General features: G+C 36.8%; 1 protein-coding gene across 3 annotated transcripts in view; it reads right to left on the bottom strand.

Annotated features, from left to right (window-relative positions):
• Positions 1-19,053, bottom strand: part of LOC121380476 (ankyrin repeat and SAM domain-containing protein 1A-like) — a 165,335-nt gene that overhangs the window by 41,077 nt on the left and 105,205 nt on the right. For all 3 annotated transcript variants that reach the window (XM_041509293.1, XM_041509296.1, XM_041509294.1), the window contains exons 14-18: positions 10,408-10,691; positions 5,211-5,304; positions 1,726-1,835; positions 1,172-1,283; positions 339-475 (exon numbers count right to left, since the gene is read on the bottom strand). In XM_041509293.1, coding sequence (XP_041365227.1) covers positions 339-475; positions 1,172-1,283; positions 1,726-1,835; positions 5,211-5,304; positions 10,408-10,691 — 737 coding nt within the window. The remainder of the gene's footprint in view (positions 1-338; positions 476-1,171; positions 1,284-1,725; positions 1,836-5,210; positions 5,305-10,407; positions 10,692-19,053) is intronic.

Here is a 19,053-nt window from a genome sequence, read left to right as displayed (position 1 = left end):
GCCATGGGAGTGGGGCTACCATAATCTAGAAGCCCTGTCTGGCATGGCAATATTAGTTATTTATTAACCCAACATTGAAGTGGGATTACCGTAATCTAGAAGCCCTGGGAAACGGCTGAAACCAATAATCACACTATCACTACTCTCAAGGTAATTCTTGTTATATAGACAGTTCTATTTAGTCCGTCCTTGGTTAGTCCATCAGGCTTGAGACTGGTAGGTCCTGGGTTCGTGTCCCACCTGGGATAGCTGAGGTGTATGCACAGAACAGTGTGTTTGAACCTGAATGAACTAAACTGATATGAGTGAACAACACTTGAGTACAAGTCGCTGCTTACTGTTGAAAGTTCCAGTTCCCACAGCTTGATCACTCGTTGCATAGTGTTGTACTTGTGCGAGTGCAAGGTGTCGCGGTAGTGATCCAGTCGCAGACTCGCCAGCCAGTCCTTCACTGAGATGACCAGCCTGTCCTGGTCTGAAAATAGGTCAAGACAAAATACTTGTACAGTGAAAACCTCTCAAGACCGGACCCTCTGTAAACCAGAATTCCCTCAAAAACAGACAGTTTTTTTACAGAGTCCCTTTTTAAAAACCAAGACAGAACTTAACCTCTCTAAACTGGATCCCTCTTAAAATCGGACATTTGTCTTGGTCCCAAGGGTGTCCGTTTTAGAGGGTTTTCACTGTACTTCATATGCCGTCGCATAAGCTAAATACATCACAGAATGGAATAAAGAACCACTAATTGTAATGGAATAAAGAACCACTAATTGTAATGGAATAAAGAACCACTAATTGTAATGGAATAAAGAACCACTAATTGTAATGGAATAAAGAACCACTAATTGTAATGGAATAAAGAACCACTAATTGTAATTATTTATATATCTATAACTGAAATGCTCCAAATTGATCATCTTTTTTTTGTGTAGAAGTTTGTATGAACATTTTATAATAACAAATAAGAAATGAAGTAATGAACAATTATTAGGTTTACAGACAGATCTAAACTAATAAAATGAGTAACATTCATGTACCGGTATGTGAGGTGTTCCAAATAAAATAATGTTAAGATTTATAAATGCAAATCTACTCATCAGACTGAGTTGCCCAAAAACAATGCTCGTTTCAACATGCAATAATTCTATATAAATTATGATTAAAAACATACCAATAGGGGTTATCTTCGGTAGATTCTTAGCCGCTTCCAGGATTTTCTTACGATGCTTGGCATCTTTAATTCCAATGCTTTCCAAATCTCCATCTTCTAAGACTTTTCCACCCTGAAAAAAAGAGCCAAAAAACTATTATATATGTTCTGTTGATTTCATAACTAGATTCTGGATTAGGATATAGACTTCCTATATTTCTAATTTTCCAATATATACCATAGTAATATTTTACCATGGAAAATAATAGTTTCCTTTTAAATATTTAAGTGTTTTATAAGGTGCCTCCCCCCCCCCAAAAAAAAAAAGTGTAACGATTTATATTTCTTTCATGATGATACATTTCCTTGTTTTTTAACTGCCATTGTTTGGTAAACACATGGTTACTGTCTGTTTTTGTGGTGACCACATTATCTAAGGCAAATTGGATTTTTACCCATGCACTTAAACAGGAGGAAGTTCAGTGGCTTTAAGCAACTAGTTCACCCGAATCACCCCCCCACCCCAGCGTGATATTTGGTATTAATAGGACTAGACATGCTGCAATATATCTTACTAGAAAGTCAGTATCATCGTATCCATTGGCAACCAGAGTGTTTTCGTACTGCCCTAGACCCAGCCGGTCAAGCCAGTCCCCAACACTCTGCATCTTGCTGTTGGCTGAGGCTGAAACAAAATGATGAGAAAATTATTAATAAATATTTAAAGCTGCACTGTCATTACATATATCAATAACAAGCACTTGTACATGTTTAAATTCTTACATTACAGTGCGATTCTCAGTTAACTGGTGATCTTCATACATAGCTGCAAATTGTAATACAGTCGAATCAACTTTATTACATATCGGTTTAGAGCACAAATTGGTTATTTGCATATTATTTAGCTGCATAGAACCATTTAGCATTAAATCAATACAAATTATGTCGCATATTTGAATAGCTTTATAAAGACAAACATCTCTATTGGATAATCGGTTATACCGGTTATTGGCATAAATTTGGCATGCACCGGAGCTATGCAATTAAGTGGATTTGACTGTACTTAAAGAAATGATAATGTCTGTGAAGTATCATGTATCACAATTAAACCAAGATTACATTATTTAGTCCCATGAAATACGTAAAATAAAATATATAACCAACTATTACATTATTTATTTCCATGAAATACATAAAGTAAAATATAGTGACATCCAAAAGAAACTTTACAAGGCTTGAAATTGCATCATAAAAAACCATCACACGGTATGGTGGGATATGAAAGTATCATGAAGTTAAACAGTTAAACGTCACATGTAATGCACTTTGTGATACATGCTAAGTGTTTATAACATTGGTACTTTTTGATTAACAACAATGTTTATCAAATCATTAAAAAAATTTATGAATGTAACATTTCTTTGGGATGTCAGTATATATAACTATTACATTATTTAGTCCCATGAAATACATCTCTATAAAATATATAACTAATCATGTCTTACAGATAATTATATTTCACATTAAAATGGTATTCTATAATAAATTGCACAACAAATATGCTTACAGACAATAAATATTATTAAAATTACATGTTCAGTGTTAGTTAAATGAGAATGTTATGATGCTTTGAAATTACCATTACATACTGTAACATAGCTGAGAATATAAATGCTTAACTCTTTAATATTTTGGATTAATGTTACATTATTTCTTCATTGATGTTGCATTATTTTGCAATTAGTATGACATTATTTTACATTAATGTTGCATTATTTTGCAATTAGTATGACATTATTTTGCATAAATGTTACATTATTTTGAATTAGTATATGACTATGTTGCATTTATGCTGCATTATTTTGTAGTTTTGCATGCTTTGAAAATGATTTCCAGAGACGGAAGTGAAAATTAAAGGTACATCACAAGAATAGTAACTACAGGTTTCCCACTCTTTAGAAGTTCAGTCCATGATGCACATAAATTCACACCACATGCTCAGATCAAGAGAAGAAAGGAAAAGATTCTGTTTGTAATTAATTCTAGGTGTACGCAGGAGTTCATCTGTATCTGACATACCAGGGCTTAAACCAAATTCTTTCAGATGTATTCAAAAGAATACGGCACTTTAGCTAGATTTTAAAAGGAAGCAAGAAATCAAATTCAGTTTAAAGCCATTATAATGGAAATGGATTTAACCATGAACATGTAGCACATTATCATCCAGTCTCATTTTGTATTCACATCACATCTTTCGGTCTCTGGCTAACACTGCTGTACAATGTGAAGGCCAGATGAAAAGAAAGAAATGTTTTATTTAACAATGCACTCAACACATTTTATTTACGATTATATGGCGTCAGACATATGGTTAAGGACCACACAGATTTGGAGAGGAAACCCGCTGTCGCCACTACATGGGCTACTCTTTCCAATTAGCAGCAAGGGATCTTTTATTTGTGCTTCCTACAGGCAGGGTAGCACAAACCATGGCCTTTGTTGAACCAGTTATGGATCACTGGTCGGTGCAAGTGGTTTACACCTACCCACTGAGCCTTGCGGAGCACTCACTCAGGGTTTGGAGTCGGTATCTGAATTAAAAATCCCATGCCTTGACTGGGATCCGAACCCAGTACCTACCAGCCTGTAGACCGATGGCCTAACCACGATACCACCGAGGCCGGTACCAGATGAAAAGATGTTTTCTGCTAATAGCAAATGAAAGAAAGAAAGAAAGAAGTGTTTTATTTAACGACGCACTCAACACATTTTATTTACGGTTATATGGCGTCAGACATATGGTTCAGGACCACACAGATTTTGAGAGGAAACCCGCTGTCGCCACTACATGGGCTACTCTTCCGATTGGCAGCAAGGGATCTTTTATTTGCGCTTCCCACAGGCAGGATAGCACAAACCATGGCCTTTGTTGAACCAGTTATGGATCACTGGTCGGTGCAAGTGGTTTACACCTACCCATTGAGCCTTGCGGAGCACTCACTCAGGGTTTGGAGTCGGTATCTGGATTAAAAATCCCATGCCTCGACTGGGATCCGAACCTAGTACCTACCAGCCTGTAGACCGATGGCCTGCCACGACGCTACCGAGGCCGGTAATATAGCAAATGAATGGTGTATCTCTGACACATACATTTGCCTTGGACAACAGAACTGGATATTTGATTTCACTGTGCTTAGTCTGGATTTGGATTAACATACAGCAAAACAAAATGCCATCTTTAAATCTCTAATCAGAGGCGGATCTAGGGGAGGGCCCAGGGCCACCCCCCCCCCTAAATTTTGCGACAGTTATAATTTTATTATATATTAATTTTACATTTTTTTACAATTCCCCCTCCACACTTCCCTCAAAGTTCCCTTGGCTTTCCGCCTCAAGTCATTGGAAGCCCGTCTAAATGAATTTTCTGGATTCACCACTGCTAATGGCTTTCAGTTCATAAACCACATACATGTACACAAAATAAATTCTGAATGCGAGACACCAGAACATATCACTGTGGCACAGACTGTGGAGAACCTGTGGGCACTATCTGTTTGTTTTGATTAACAACATCACTAGAGCAGATTGATTTATTAATCATCAGCTACTGGATGTTAAACATTTGGTAATTTTGACCAAGTCTAAGAGGAAACCCGCTACATTTTTCCATTAGTAGCAAAGGATATTTTATATGCACCATTCCAGACAGGATAGCACAAACCACTGCCTTTGATATACCAGTTGTGTTGCCATGGCTGTAACAACAACAAAAATAATACAATGGGTTGTGGTCACTACAGCAAGCTACTGGAGTCCTTGTCTATAAAATGCACATCGTATAACAACCACCTGTCTATTAAAGATATTTTTGTATAAAAGCCACCTGTCTATTAAAAATTATTTTTATAAAAAACCCACCTGTCTACAAAGAGCACTTCATTTAAGTCACTTCAGTCAAGTCCAATTTGCAAATACTCCAAACCCTTCTAACTACATGTATACACTCTATAACCTGCATATACCAACCACCTGTTTATTTATTTACTGTCATCTGCAATACCTGCTAAGAGACGTTTAAAGTCGTCTTCGTACTCCCGCACAAATATTGACTCTCGCGTCATGGCTGCACCAAATCCTTGTAGGGTTGCCTCAATCTACAAATAATATTTTTATGCACACAATCAGCGAGCAACATGCAGTTAGTAAAGACATGCTGAAAACTGTCTATAAGTGTAAATAAAATTTCACACGTTTCATTCTAAATACACAAATACTTTGCTACAAGTTATTCATTAACTATAGGTACATATGTATATTTACAGGTCTTTAATTTGGGCACAATGGTACAATATATTTACCGAGCACACAGGTCCGTAGCTAGTGGGGTGGGGCAAGGGGGGGCAGCTGCCCCTCCACCACCACCCACAAGAAATCAGGTAAAAAGAATAATCCTCCTCTTAACAGTTTGAGATATGCTTGTTCATTCCAAGAATTCATCTGCCCGCCTCCACCCCCTCAAAAAACAATTGTAGCTACTGCCCTGGCACAGCAGTGTTTTATAGCACAGTAATGTTATTAACAGACGGTGAAGCATCGTAGACCATATATACATGTATTTGTATTTAGAATTGCATTGTAAATTATTTTAATGTCAATACAGCTCAACATTTCAGCAGTTTTCTGGTGAAATGCTTAGAGGTCAGAATGTTTTGTTAATTTGGGCGTGCTGATTTTGGGCACAGTATTTAAATAGTGGTGCAATCTAAGCCCTGATATACAGGGTCTTAATACTGGACCTGTAAATATTGATCAAAAGATCTCCTAAAAACTGATGCTGTTTAGTTACTCATCATGAGACTCAAGTTTTAATTCTCTCCGTTTCCTTGATTCAATACCAATTCCCTTCCATTCCTCAATGTCTTTATTTCTGCTGTCAATTTTATAATCTTCTGAATACAATTCAATTATAAATTACGTATATAATAAAGTAAAACATTTTTTGTTTTTAAACCTGAACCAGACATAAATAAGTTAATATCAACCAGGACCCATATTCACAAAAAGGTGTAAATTTACGTCTACGACTAGCACTTACGTCTGCCATAGATTTACATTTACGTGCAAGAAGCACCTTATTTTCAAAGACAGTCGTAAATGTAAACGTAACTTAGTTGGACGTAAATCCACGATTTAACACTCTTACCGGAAAAATTTAAAAAACAAACATTAGAAACGATGGCTACCGGGTAAATAACAAATGCGCAAAACGCAATTTCGTTTGTCTTCTGCTAACAATAACATCGCGAACGGCGAACCATGACATTTTGGTATTGGTGAGGATCCGCGTTTTGGTACGAACTTGAGGATATTTCTTAAAAAGGAAAAGATAACTCAGGAGAAATTGGCTGAGTCGAAAACATCCATTCGATCACCAACAAAAATATGTTAAATCCGTGGGCTTTCGCCATCGCAAACTGCTTCAATTATTGGAACTGCTACCAGTTTTAGTAAATAATAGTAAATAACGGCGATCGTGCTGGATTTATTATATGCACGCAACTTACGTGCAGCGTTAGTTGTAACTGGAGGCACTCTTATATTTACATCCAACTTTACACGTAACTTACGTTTTCGTTGTTTCGTGAATAGCTCTTCAGTTGTAGATTTACGTTTACGTGTAAAACTAGGCTTATGATGTTTTGTGAATATGGGTCCTGATTTATATATATTTAAAAATATATATTTCTCAAGTGCACACATTTAATGGGTTCTGGAAGAAAAGGCAAAGAAGTATTCTTGACTTCAGGTTCAATGTTAGGCTTAAATTGACCCAGAATGCATGCAATTTATGCACTACAATGCAGATCTTTAAGTCTGAACCCATATCCATGCACACTCTAAAGGTGTTATTAAACCAGAGATAGATCATACAACTAGAATATACTGCTAGGAAAATGCTTTGTCTTTGGTCTTTTTTTTTCTTTCTTTTTTCTTTTTAAAAATCCACTGGGAAGTTGAATATTAATAAGATCTATAGTGACATTATGAGTCATGCATACCATGCACAAACATAACTGTGTATGTATTAAAGAGAAGCATTCCATCTAAAAACAGTCGAGTATCAAGGCCAAATTTCAACCCAGATACCTCTCTCGGACATTAACTTTTCCATGTGAGCTTCGAATAGCGCATAGTCTGCACACATGCTAAATCTGCCACCATAACTCGACACAATGTCAGCAATCTGAGTGAAAATAAAACAGTCGTAAGAAATATCCACCCGTTACATGTCGGACATTTTTGTCTACTCTACGATTCTGAATTAAACCAATTTCTCAACAGATATTTGTTACTGCTATCTCCACCACTGCTTATGAATATACATGTCTCTGTGCTCAGTAGCTACTAGTGTCTACTTTTCGTAGCCTCCTATTTTAAAACACAACGAATACTCTACTTAAGACATTTTGGAAATTTGATTCCCACAACTTGTTGAAGAGTAGTATGGACTCATGCTTATAAAACTTTTGGTAACTTGCTAACATTGCAAAATAGTCAACAGATTTATTTGATACCTTGGGTATACCAGTTGTGGTGCACTGGCTAGAACAATAAATAGCCAAAATGGTCCCTCTGATAGGGGTCGATCCTAGGTCAGGTGACCGATTTACCACAGGGCTACATCCTGTTCTCATAACGTAATAATTCATATTAAAAACAACACCACTAGAGCATTGATTTACTAATCATCGGCTACTGGATATCAAACATTTGGTCATTTTGACATATAATCTTGTATAGAGATGAAATCTGCTACATTTTTCTATTAGTAGCAAGGGATCTGTTATATGCACTATCCCACAGACAGGATAGCACATACCACAGCCTTTGATATACCAGTCGTGGTGCACTGGCTGGAACTAGGAATAGACCAATAAGCCCACCGATGGGGGAAAGTGATGGATTCATATCCATTCTCTGCATCAAAGATAAAATGTGTTTTGTTTAACAACACCAATAGAGCATAGTCATTGGCTATTGAATGTCAAACGTTTGGTCTTCAGAGGAAACTCAATATATTTTTTCATCAGCAATAACAAGGGATGTTTTAATTGTACTTTCCAAGAGACAGAATAGCTTACACCACAGCCTTTGATATACTAAATGTGGGACATTGGTTGGGATGGGAAAAACCTAAGCAGAGTATGGGTCTGCTGAAGAGGTTTGATCTTATCACCAGAGCAGTTCAGATATCATCTGAATTCAGATTAAACTTTAATCTAGATTATGGTAGCCTCAAAACGATATAAATTCCATGAAATCCTGGTCTGAGGCCAAAATTAGACTCCCAACAGTTTTATGTGCACCCCTTCTACCTTTTGTGACAACAATTATAAATGGATTCAATAGCAAACTATAGTCCATCCCATCATTCTATAAAAATGTTTTTTATAAATAATTTCAGTTTGGTTTGACGTAAGAAGAAAAGTAAACGTGTTTTAGAAATAACAAAAATATACTATTTATGTGTGTAATTTACAAATGAATCATCTCAGAAATAAATAACTTGTGGTAAATTTCATAGTATGAATAAAGGCGCTCCCTGTGGGACGAACTCTAGATGGATGGATATAAATTATGCAGGTCAGGAAGTAATGATAAATACATCCGACTCGTCCTGAATGTCCTAGCAGGAAGAAAGTTCAACTGCATGGCATACAATAATGAAGTATGCATGTAATACTATTGGTTGGAAGTCAAAAACAACAAAATGGCTGGCCTATGTGTACCATACACTGATTCACATCCATAGATGTGTATCTCAACTTACGTTAAAAAAATTAAATATTAATAATAACTTTAATTCAATTTATAAAAGAAATAATTTAAATTGTTTAATTCATGATTGTTATTTTAAAATGAGCAAAAAAAAATTTCTGAAAAATTAAAAAGAATTGATCCAAGACTTGGTGTTTGTGAGAAATGGAGTTAAATGTGAAAATGTAACATTGAGTTAAAAGCAACGGTTGATGCCACCACCATCAGAAAAGTAATACAGTGAAACCCCTTTAAACTGGACCCTCTTTAAACCAAAATTCCCCCAAAACTGGACATTATTAACCGTCTTTTTTTTAACTATCATTACAGAACAGAACCTCTCTAAACCAGATACCTATTTTAACCAGACTTTTTACTTGTTATCATGGACGTCCAGTTTACAAGGGTTTTACTGTACCTACATCTCACCTTCTGACTGTATTAATGCTAGGCTCAGACCTACCAATTGTCACAAAGGAGTAGGACAAGTTGACAGTTGCATTGTAACCCCCCCCCCACTCCCAACTTAGTGACAGGTGCGCTCAGATTAACAACTAATCGGTCATATGTGTTGTATACGATGAGAATCGAGTTGTAAGAGTGCTCAGACTAGCAACTGGACAGTCGTAGAAGTTGTGAGAGTAAAGAGTTGGCCAACTCCTTCTTGACAGTTCAGGTCTCTGAAATTTGCGAGAGAACGATATTTTTTTTTGCGTAACCTACTTTTTGTTTGCAAAAAATTGGAGCACCATTTACTTAGATGTAACAGGTTATGCAAAAAAAGAAATGGGTTACCTATAGTCTGTCCCACAGGGAGCGCCTTTTTTCACACTATGAAATTTACTACAAGTTATTTATTTTTGAGCCGAATGATTTGTAAATAGTAGTATTTTTTTGTTACTTCCAAAACACTTTTACTGTTCTTCTTACGTCAAACCAAACTGAAATTATTTATAAAAATAATTTTTATAGAATGAAGGAAGGAAATGTTTTATTTAACAACATACTCAACACATTTTATTTACAGTTATATGGTGTCAGACATGTGGTTAAGGACCACACAGATATTGATGGAGGAAACCCTCTATCGCCACTTCATGGGCTATTCTTTTTCGATTAGTAGCAAGGGATCTTTTATATGCACCATCCCATAGACAGGATAGCACATACCACAGCCTTTGATGTACCAGTAGTTGTGCACTGGCTGGAGCGAGAAATAGCCCAATGGGCCCACTGATGGGGATCGATCCCAAACTGACCGCACATCAAGCGAGCGCTTTACCACTGGGCTACATCTCGCCCCCTTTTATAGAATGATGCGACGGACGATAGATTTATTTCTGTGTAACCGATAAATGGGTCACGCTGAAATTCTCAGAGGCCTGTAGTAGGTAGTCGAACCGAGCATAAGACAAGACAGAACTGAGAGTTGAACTGACCTTGGCCCACTCTTCGGTGTCGTCGAATGCGGATGAGTCGTCGTGTTTCTTCTCTGCTGCGTGCTTTGCTGCGTTCTGCGCGGTGGCCTCGATGGCGTCGATGGCTCGCAGCACATCCTCGGGGTCGATTTCCTTGTCCTCCTCCCGCTCCATGACCGGGTCAAATGTGAAGACCGCAGACAGCGTCGATCGCTGGTTCGACTTCACATGGCGCACGGCCACCTTCTCACAGATCTGGGACACCACATTGCGAGAACCACCCGGAGTCGAGCCCCGCAGTAGACCTGAAACACACCGTTAAAAGCTTGTTTAGTTTAACAACACCACACTGATTTACTAATCATCGGCTATTGAATGTCGAATCTTATATACAGGTACTGAAAGACAGAAAGAAATGTTTTATTTAACGACACACTCAACACATTTTATTTACGGTTATATGACGTCAGACATATGGTTAAGGACCACACAGATATTGAGAGAGGAAACCCGCTGTCGCCACTTCATGAGCATACAGGTACTAAAGATAGAGAAAATAATTGGTGCAGCTCAATGGTAGTTACCAACATTATGATTTCTGGATTTAAAAAAAAAAAAAAACCCAGATATATCTTAATAATGTCAGCAAAGAACACATACCATATGAAACTATGGCTGGTTGAAATCTACAGAAAGTGAGTTAGTTTGTTTTGTTTATCAACACCACTAGAGCACACTGATTTATTAATCATCACCTATTGGATGTAGTTTTAGAGAGGAAACCCGCTACATTTTCATTTATTAGCAAGGTATCTTTTATATGCACCATCCCAAAGACAGGATTAGCACATATTACGGCCTTTGATATACATGTTGTGGTGCATTGGCTGGAACTAGAACTAGCCCAACGGTCCCACTGACATGGATCGATTCCAGACTGACCGTGCATCAAGCAAGTGCCTTACCACTAAGCTAAGTCCACTCCTACAAGGTGTCAGATATACACATACATTGGAGATTAGTGAAACTAAACTGTGATGGTCAGTGCTGTTCAGCAACATGCTGTCTTAACAGTCTGCTTTTAGGATTTCTGTTTTAAACAGTAAAACAAAGAAGTATCTGTATTATAACACCTCAGAACATACCAGTATGAAACTAGGGCTATTAAATATCTTAAAAAAAAGAGAGAGGAAACCTGCTGCTGCCACATAGGCTCTCCAACCAAGAAGCAGCAAGGGATCTTTGATAGGTATATTCCTATAGGCAGAACAGCACATACCCTGGCATTTAATGCACTGAGTAGGATGGGAAGGCAAAACATGCAGTGATGGCAATACTGTGTCACTGAACTGTATAAGAAACATCCAGCCTCATTTTAAACAAAACAAACATGTAACTTGAAACACAAGTTCGCTCCAGCCAGTGCACCATGACTGGAATATCAAAGGCTGTGGAATGTGCTATCCTGTCTGTGGGATGGCACATATAAAAGATCCCTTGCTACATTAGGAAAAATGTAGCGGGATTCCTCTAAAGACTACAAGTCAAAATTACCAAATGTTTGACATGATACATCCAATCGCCGATGATTAATTAATCAATGTGCTCAAGTGGTGTCGTTAAACGAAACAAACTTGATACACAAATATCAAATTTCTTATGGTACATACATAATTCATATACAGAATCTACAAAGATTAGTTTTAAAAATGTAAAAAGAGAGCTCATGAAAATCACGTTTCTATTGCCACTAACTCCATCTACACATGTATATGTCCTTTGGATGGAGGAATGTGTAACTTTCATTTTCTTCTATGTTGTTTTATCTTACTTTGCAGCAATAAAATGGAAAATCACAACAAATCAAACCCGTAGGCTATTTTTTTTTTTTTTTTTTTTTTTTTTATCTCAAACAAAATTTTTGCAGAAATACAGCCATTCCATTAAATATTTATCTCTTGAAACTAAAACTGTCTGTGTGTTTCTGGCTGTGATTGAGTTTTGGTGTTTGTTTTTATCACAGACAGACATCAAATGGATTGGGATTCTCTTCAGTGATTAATTCCCATGGTTGGACATACACAAGACATAAATGTAATTCTTAACTGATCGGACGTTACTGCAGGCAATTCAACCTGCAAATATCCGGCCATGACACACACCACAAAATCAAATACAACTCTGTGTAAAATTTAACAGGGTTCTTACACTTGAAAACCCCCATAAAATTCAAGGACATTTCCAGGACTTTCTTCTCTCCCCCCCCCCCCCCCCCCCCCCCCACCCCCGGACATGAAATTTTCAATAAATGAATGTTTTTATAACAAATTGTTGTCTGAATTTAGACAGGTTATGAGGACAGCAAAAGTAAAAATGAAAAAAAAACAAAAAAAACCCCCAAATATTTAGCTTAAATTCCCGTAACACAACAAAATTTAATGTTTTTTCAAGGACATTCGAGGCCTGGATTTTAAAATCACAAAATTCAAGGACATTCCAGGATTTCCAGGATACTTAAGAATCCTGTTTAAATATAAACTAATTGCAATTTCCCATGATAATCAGAATGTTTCTCAGTGAAATTGAAAAATGACAAAACACTCCGAAATGTGAGAATCCTGTTTAAATATAAACTAATTGCAATTTCCCATGATAATCGGCACTGCAAATGATATTTACAGACCCTAATCTAGCTGCGAAATGCAGGGTTTTACTATGAAAGTTGGCTTAAGCTGCCAAGTTATTAGCAGGTGTGAGAAGTCGAAGCCGCCATAATATTTTGGATCTAATCAGTAATGACAAAAAATACAAATTATTACTTTTATTTTAACATAACAGCGACACATTAATTATCAGTAACTTAATACAACTGCATCTTTAATGAAAATATTCAATGGTTTTGATTAAATTTTATTACCAGATGTAGCAGTAGTATTTGATAACTAATTATAACGATTCAAACTGAGTGCATAATTCAGAATGTTTCTCAATGAAATTAAAAAATGACAAAACACTCCGAAATGTAACACCCCCCCCCCCCCCCCCCCCCCCCCACCACCAAATTTTTTTTTATAAATAAATCACATATTTTGACCACACCTTTCCCCTTTCTCATGGGAAGGAAGAAGTCTTTTCTCCTACTTTTTCAATTCAAGATTAGGGCCTGTAATTATAAGTTGTTGAACATGATATGATATAAGTCAGTGAAGTTTTCTGCCAGCCGTGTGATGGGTTGCTGGGTTCACCCATTGGGATATTTTCCATTCCAACCAGAGCTCTACTACCGGGCCCATTTATAAAACTTTGAAGACCACACTCAAGACACCATCAGTATATTTTCAAACTTTTAATTATTGGTACATGCTATTTGTATGGACAAGACATAATTACAAAGCATCGATCCTAGACATTTAAAGTTTTATGAGCATAGCCTATGTCCTTATAAGTGCCATTTGTTCTGTGGGATGAGTTGCTGGTGCTCCCTTGCACTTGTCAGCATGGGCGGTCCCCTCTCCCACCACCCCAACCCTTTTCTTGTCCTGGTTGTATTGGGGGAGGGGGCAAAAAGCAATCAGAAAATGGATCCACCGAGGGGGTTCAGTCCTATGACCCAAGCACCTCAGGCTATTGAAAGACAAGGTCACATATTTAAACTGTGAAGGTGAATGGTGTTCAGCAACATGCTGACTAAACAGACCACTTTTATGATTTCTGTTTCAAACACTGAAGGACAGAAATCTATGCATAATGACTGAGCCTGATCTCGCCCTTGTTACTAATGAGGAAACACCTAGATATACAGTGCAGACCACCAAATCAAATATTTTGAATGAAGAATGAATGAATGAATGAATGAATGAATGAATGTTTAACAACACCCCAACACAAAACACACATCAGCTATTGGGTGTCAAACTATGGTAAAAGAAAGAAAGAAATGTTTTATTTAACGACGCACTCAACACATTTTAACAAACTATGGTAAATGCAAAAAGTAAGTGAAGAACAACATCAATATAAAAATCCAAATCACATTGATGGCATTTACTAATAAATTTTGTTAAAACTGCTAAATATGCACCATGGATATAAATACTACAACCCTTCACCATTAAAGTAAAATCAGAAAAGATGGAGGGGAGGTTATGTAATGAAAAGCATATTTGACTATCCTAGTTCCACACACAATACTGTCAACCTAATTTTAATGGGATACCACACGTTTGAAACACAATAGTGGCTGGTACATTAATACTAGTTCACAATTAGATCACAGAGATCTGCTGGTAAGATGAAACAACATTTTATGACACGCCCTGTCACATATCTCACCAATGGCAGCCATGGTATTATTTAATGTTACATTCAAAGTTAGGCGCACTTCGAACTTTGACCCAATAAAATACTATCTGGTATACTATTACTGAAGCATGTTTCTCCTCTCGTCCTTCAGATGAAATTTACTACTTACCATATGAAAAACACCAAACCTTCACTGATTAAATGGGGCCATTAAACAAACATTTCTTTCTGTGGATATAGTAATGATCCTGTCCCAACATCCATCAAAAATGATGTGGCAGAATCTCTGACCATCTCACTTTTCAGAAACCAATATGCAATGGCATGAACTCTAAAATGATTGCTTCTATTCCAGAATTCTGGGACATACTCGCTGACAGAATTAATCTACAGAATACACTGGCCGAACACAATTGTACAAATAAGAGTTGTGAATGCCCAGCACCGGCAGACAGTCACTCAAGAGTCTATGTTATGGATGTACAAAGGCTAACTAACTCTTGGCCGTTCTGTTGTCGACAACATTCAGAATACATAAACCAATAATCAGGAGCCACAATCAAATCTAATGTACAAGGATCATTTTGTAACATAGGTTGCTTCTGCCATTAACAAAGCAAATAGTAGTGAAGTGGCTATATGTGGAATGACCACCGTGTGGCAAATAAAACTAAATTTGTGATGTCCGTAATCTGTTGAAGCAAAAGGGAACCGATGAATTGTCATGTAATTTTATAATGAATAAAGTTTAAAACTTAATAATATGTTGTTATATGAATTTGAGCTTTATTCATTCTAGAGTTGCATTATCATTTTCATCAGTTCCATTTTGGACTATAGTAAACCAAACAAAAAAATCTAGGATAGAAAACTGAAAAATACCTAACTCAGCAGCCAGCAAAGATACATGTAGTTCCTAAGACAGTTGGCTGCATAATGCAGGTCAACTGTGCATTATATGTTGAAGACTGTTAAGGTAGCAGTAAAAATAAACATGGCCAATGTGTTTATCCTGGAACATGCTCGTTTGAGGTGCTTGCTTCGCAGGATCGAACCAACTCGGTGGATCCATTCGGCTGATAGGTTTTTTTCTCGTTTAAACCAGTGCACCATAACTGGACAAAGGCTGTAGTATGTGCTTTCTCGTCTGTTGGAAAGTGCATATAAAAGTTTCCTTGCTGCATGAAGAAAAATGTAGTGGGTTTCCTCTCGTGACTACACGTCAGGTTTCCTCTCTAAGACTATACATCAGAATAACCAAATGTTTGACATCCAATAGCTGATGATTAATTAATCAATGTGCTCCAGTGGTGTTGTTAAACAAAACATACTTCTTTTTTTTTATCCTGGAACAGCCCATGGCTGTGGCTGGGAAGGAAGGAAGGAATGTTTTATTTAATGACACACTCAACACATTTTATTTATGGTTATATGGCATCAGACCACACAGATAATGAGAGATGACACCCACTGGATGCCACGCAATGGCCTACTCATTTCAATTAGCAGCAAGGGATCATTTATATGCAACATCCCACAAACAGGATAGCACATACCACAGTCATTGTTAAACCAGCTGTCGAGCACTGGAGTTCATCCTACAAGCTTCTGCACTTCAAACAGACTCTTTACCACTGCACTAATGAAGTTTGTTTTGTTTAACGACACCACTGGAGCACATTAATTAATTAATCATCGGCTATTGGATGTCAAACATTTGGTAATTCTGACTCGTAGTCATCAGAGGAAACCTGTTACATTTTTTCTAATGCAGCAAGGGATCTTTTATATGCACTTTCCCACAGACAGGAAAACACATACTACAGCCTTTGTCCAGTTGTGCTGCACTAATGAAATCATGTGTCCGATTACTGAACATGAATGCTAGCGATAGAAAACGTGTGGTTTGATACCCAGGAACCTAACAACTTCGCCCACAGACAAGTCTGTTAGCACCGTGAACTGTCTGTATCCAAGATGGTTTCAGCCAGAAGCTAATTAACCATGACCATTTGCTCGTTTTTTAAAAACAATTTTCACAAACCTCCCAGCTAGTTTGGTTCACTGTGGGGTGCATCATTACAGTAATGAGAAACTGATGTGCTATATTCATGAAATAACTGCTATATTTGTTGACTCCGGGGTAATGAATAGTATTCCCACATCCTTGCCGTTTATTGAGATGCCATCCTGTTCACACCGATTGAAATGTCAGGATGGAAATATTATAGTCATGTCGGTATTCAGGGAAATAGTATTTTCCTAAACAATGGTCATGTTATTTGCATAATGTGTTATGTGCATTGATATAATAATAATAATAATAATAATAATAAAATTCATTCATTCATTAACTGCAAAACCCCCATAGATTCCCACATAATGAAGGAAGGAAGGAAATGGTTTATTTAATGACGCACTCAACACATTTTATTTACGGTTATATGGTGTCGGACATATGGTTACGGACCACACAGATATTGAGAAAGGAAACCCACTGTCGCCACTTCATGGGCTAGTCTTTTCGATTAGCAGCAAGGGATCTTTTATTTGCACCACCCCACAGACAGGACAGAACATACCACGGCCTTTGATGTACCAGTTGTGGTGCAATGGCTGGAACAAGAAATCCCACATCATGATGACATGAATGAATGATGATGTTGACAATATAACATTTTTCAGGCTCAAGTCTAAGGTTCAAATACTAGCGTGCCATAATCCACTCTAGATGGAAATTAACAGGTTATTATTAGTGATGAAATTTTTAAAAGTTTACTTTGTTTAACGACACCACCAGAGCACAATGCTTTATTATTCATCGGCTACTGGATGTGAAACATTTGGTAATTTTGACAGATAGTCTTAGAGAGGAAACCTGCTATTTTTTTTCAGTTAATAGCAACGGATCTTTTTTTATGCACCATCCCACAAACTGGATAGCACATACCACAGCCTTTGATACACCAGTCATGGTGCACTGGCTCAAACAAGAAATGGCCCAACAGGCCCACCAATGGGATCGATCTCTGGTTGGATTCCTCCCCGTGCCATTGTTAAATAAAAGAAGCTTTAACTTTTATACCTAAATCCACACAAAACAGTCTAATTGATATTTGTACATGTAATCAATGCAGGCATGTACATCCTTCAATTTCACAAGTCAATGAGACATACGACTGCAGTACATATGTCGACCGCAATACACATGTCGTGGTATAAATTATCATAAAGTTTTAAAGGGACATTCCTGAGTTTGCTGCATTGTAAGATGTTTCCGACTAATAAAATATTTCTAATATTAAACTTGCATATTAAATATATTTTCTTGTTTAGAATATCAGTGTTTGTACATTCAATGTGTTTCTGGTCATCTTAATATTTGTAACAAGCCCAAACTGGATTTTGTCTTCAAATAATTTCGTACATACGAAAAAATTATTGTTTGGAAATAAAATGAAATTTAACCTAGTACAAATATTAGAAAGCTCAGAAACAAGTTTAATATACAGCCACAAATAGTTTATGCAGCAAAATAAAGTTGATATGTAATTACAATCGTTAAAGAAGTCTCTGTTAGTCGATAGCATCTTAAAAATTAAAGCAAACTCAGTCCCTTTAATGCATCACGGTGACATCCAGTGTGCATCACTGTGACATCCAATGGCTGAGATGTCGTATTTCTAAAGGACGTTCTGGTAGCTGGTGATTTTATGGTTATTAAAAACTCATCACTGTTTTTAATGCACATCCGCACTGTGTTCACATGCAGTCACTCTTGTATGGGTGAATAAGAATTGTTTATGGAACTGGTTGAATGAAACATATTACACCTCAATATTTTAAAGCTGCAAATATATTTTTAATATTTGAGTATTTGAAATATATCAGATTTGAGTGTCTTCTAATAAAGCACCATTTTTCGATTAATGAAATTAGTAACAGGTAGCACAAAACAAAACAACTTCAGGCGGAGTCAAAGTTCGAGGTGCACCAAACTTTTGATAGAGAAGTTAACACCACAAGTCGTTGGTTGTAAAAAAAAAAAAAAGTTTTATATGGGCTAATGTATGCAATTTTTTATCATCTAGTACCACTGTGTCAAGTAGCCTTGGGCTTGAAACATGTATGGGGTACCTGTAAAAAAAAAAAGTACTCACATTTTGTTCGAAACTAGGGGTGTTGCAGAAACATCTGGTTATACCGAAAAAGAGCCATGAAAGGTACCATTTTTTTTCAGTTAATAAATACTTTGAGGTAGGGGTTGTAGTACTGATATTTATGGGTCATAGTTTGGTTGATATATTGCATATAGTGTTTTTTAAAAACAAACATTAACATGATCGGCTATGGGATTTTATTTGG

The sequence above is a fragment of the Gigantopelta aegis genome, chromosome 9, assembly GCF_016097555.1.
Source record: "Gigantopelta aegis isolate Gae_Host chromosome 9, Gae_host_genome, whole genome shotgun sequence".
Classification (NCBI taxonomy): domain Eukaryota; kingdom Metazoa; phylum Mollusca; class Gastropoda; order Neomphalida; family Peltospiridae; genus Gigantopelta; species Gigantopelta aegis.
The sequence above is the reverse complement of the archived record's forward strand: the minus strand, read 5'-3'. Positions and strand labels throughout refer to the sequence as shown.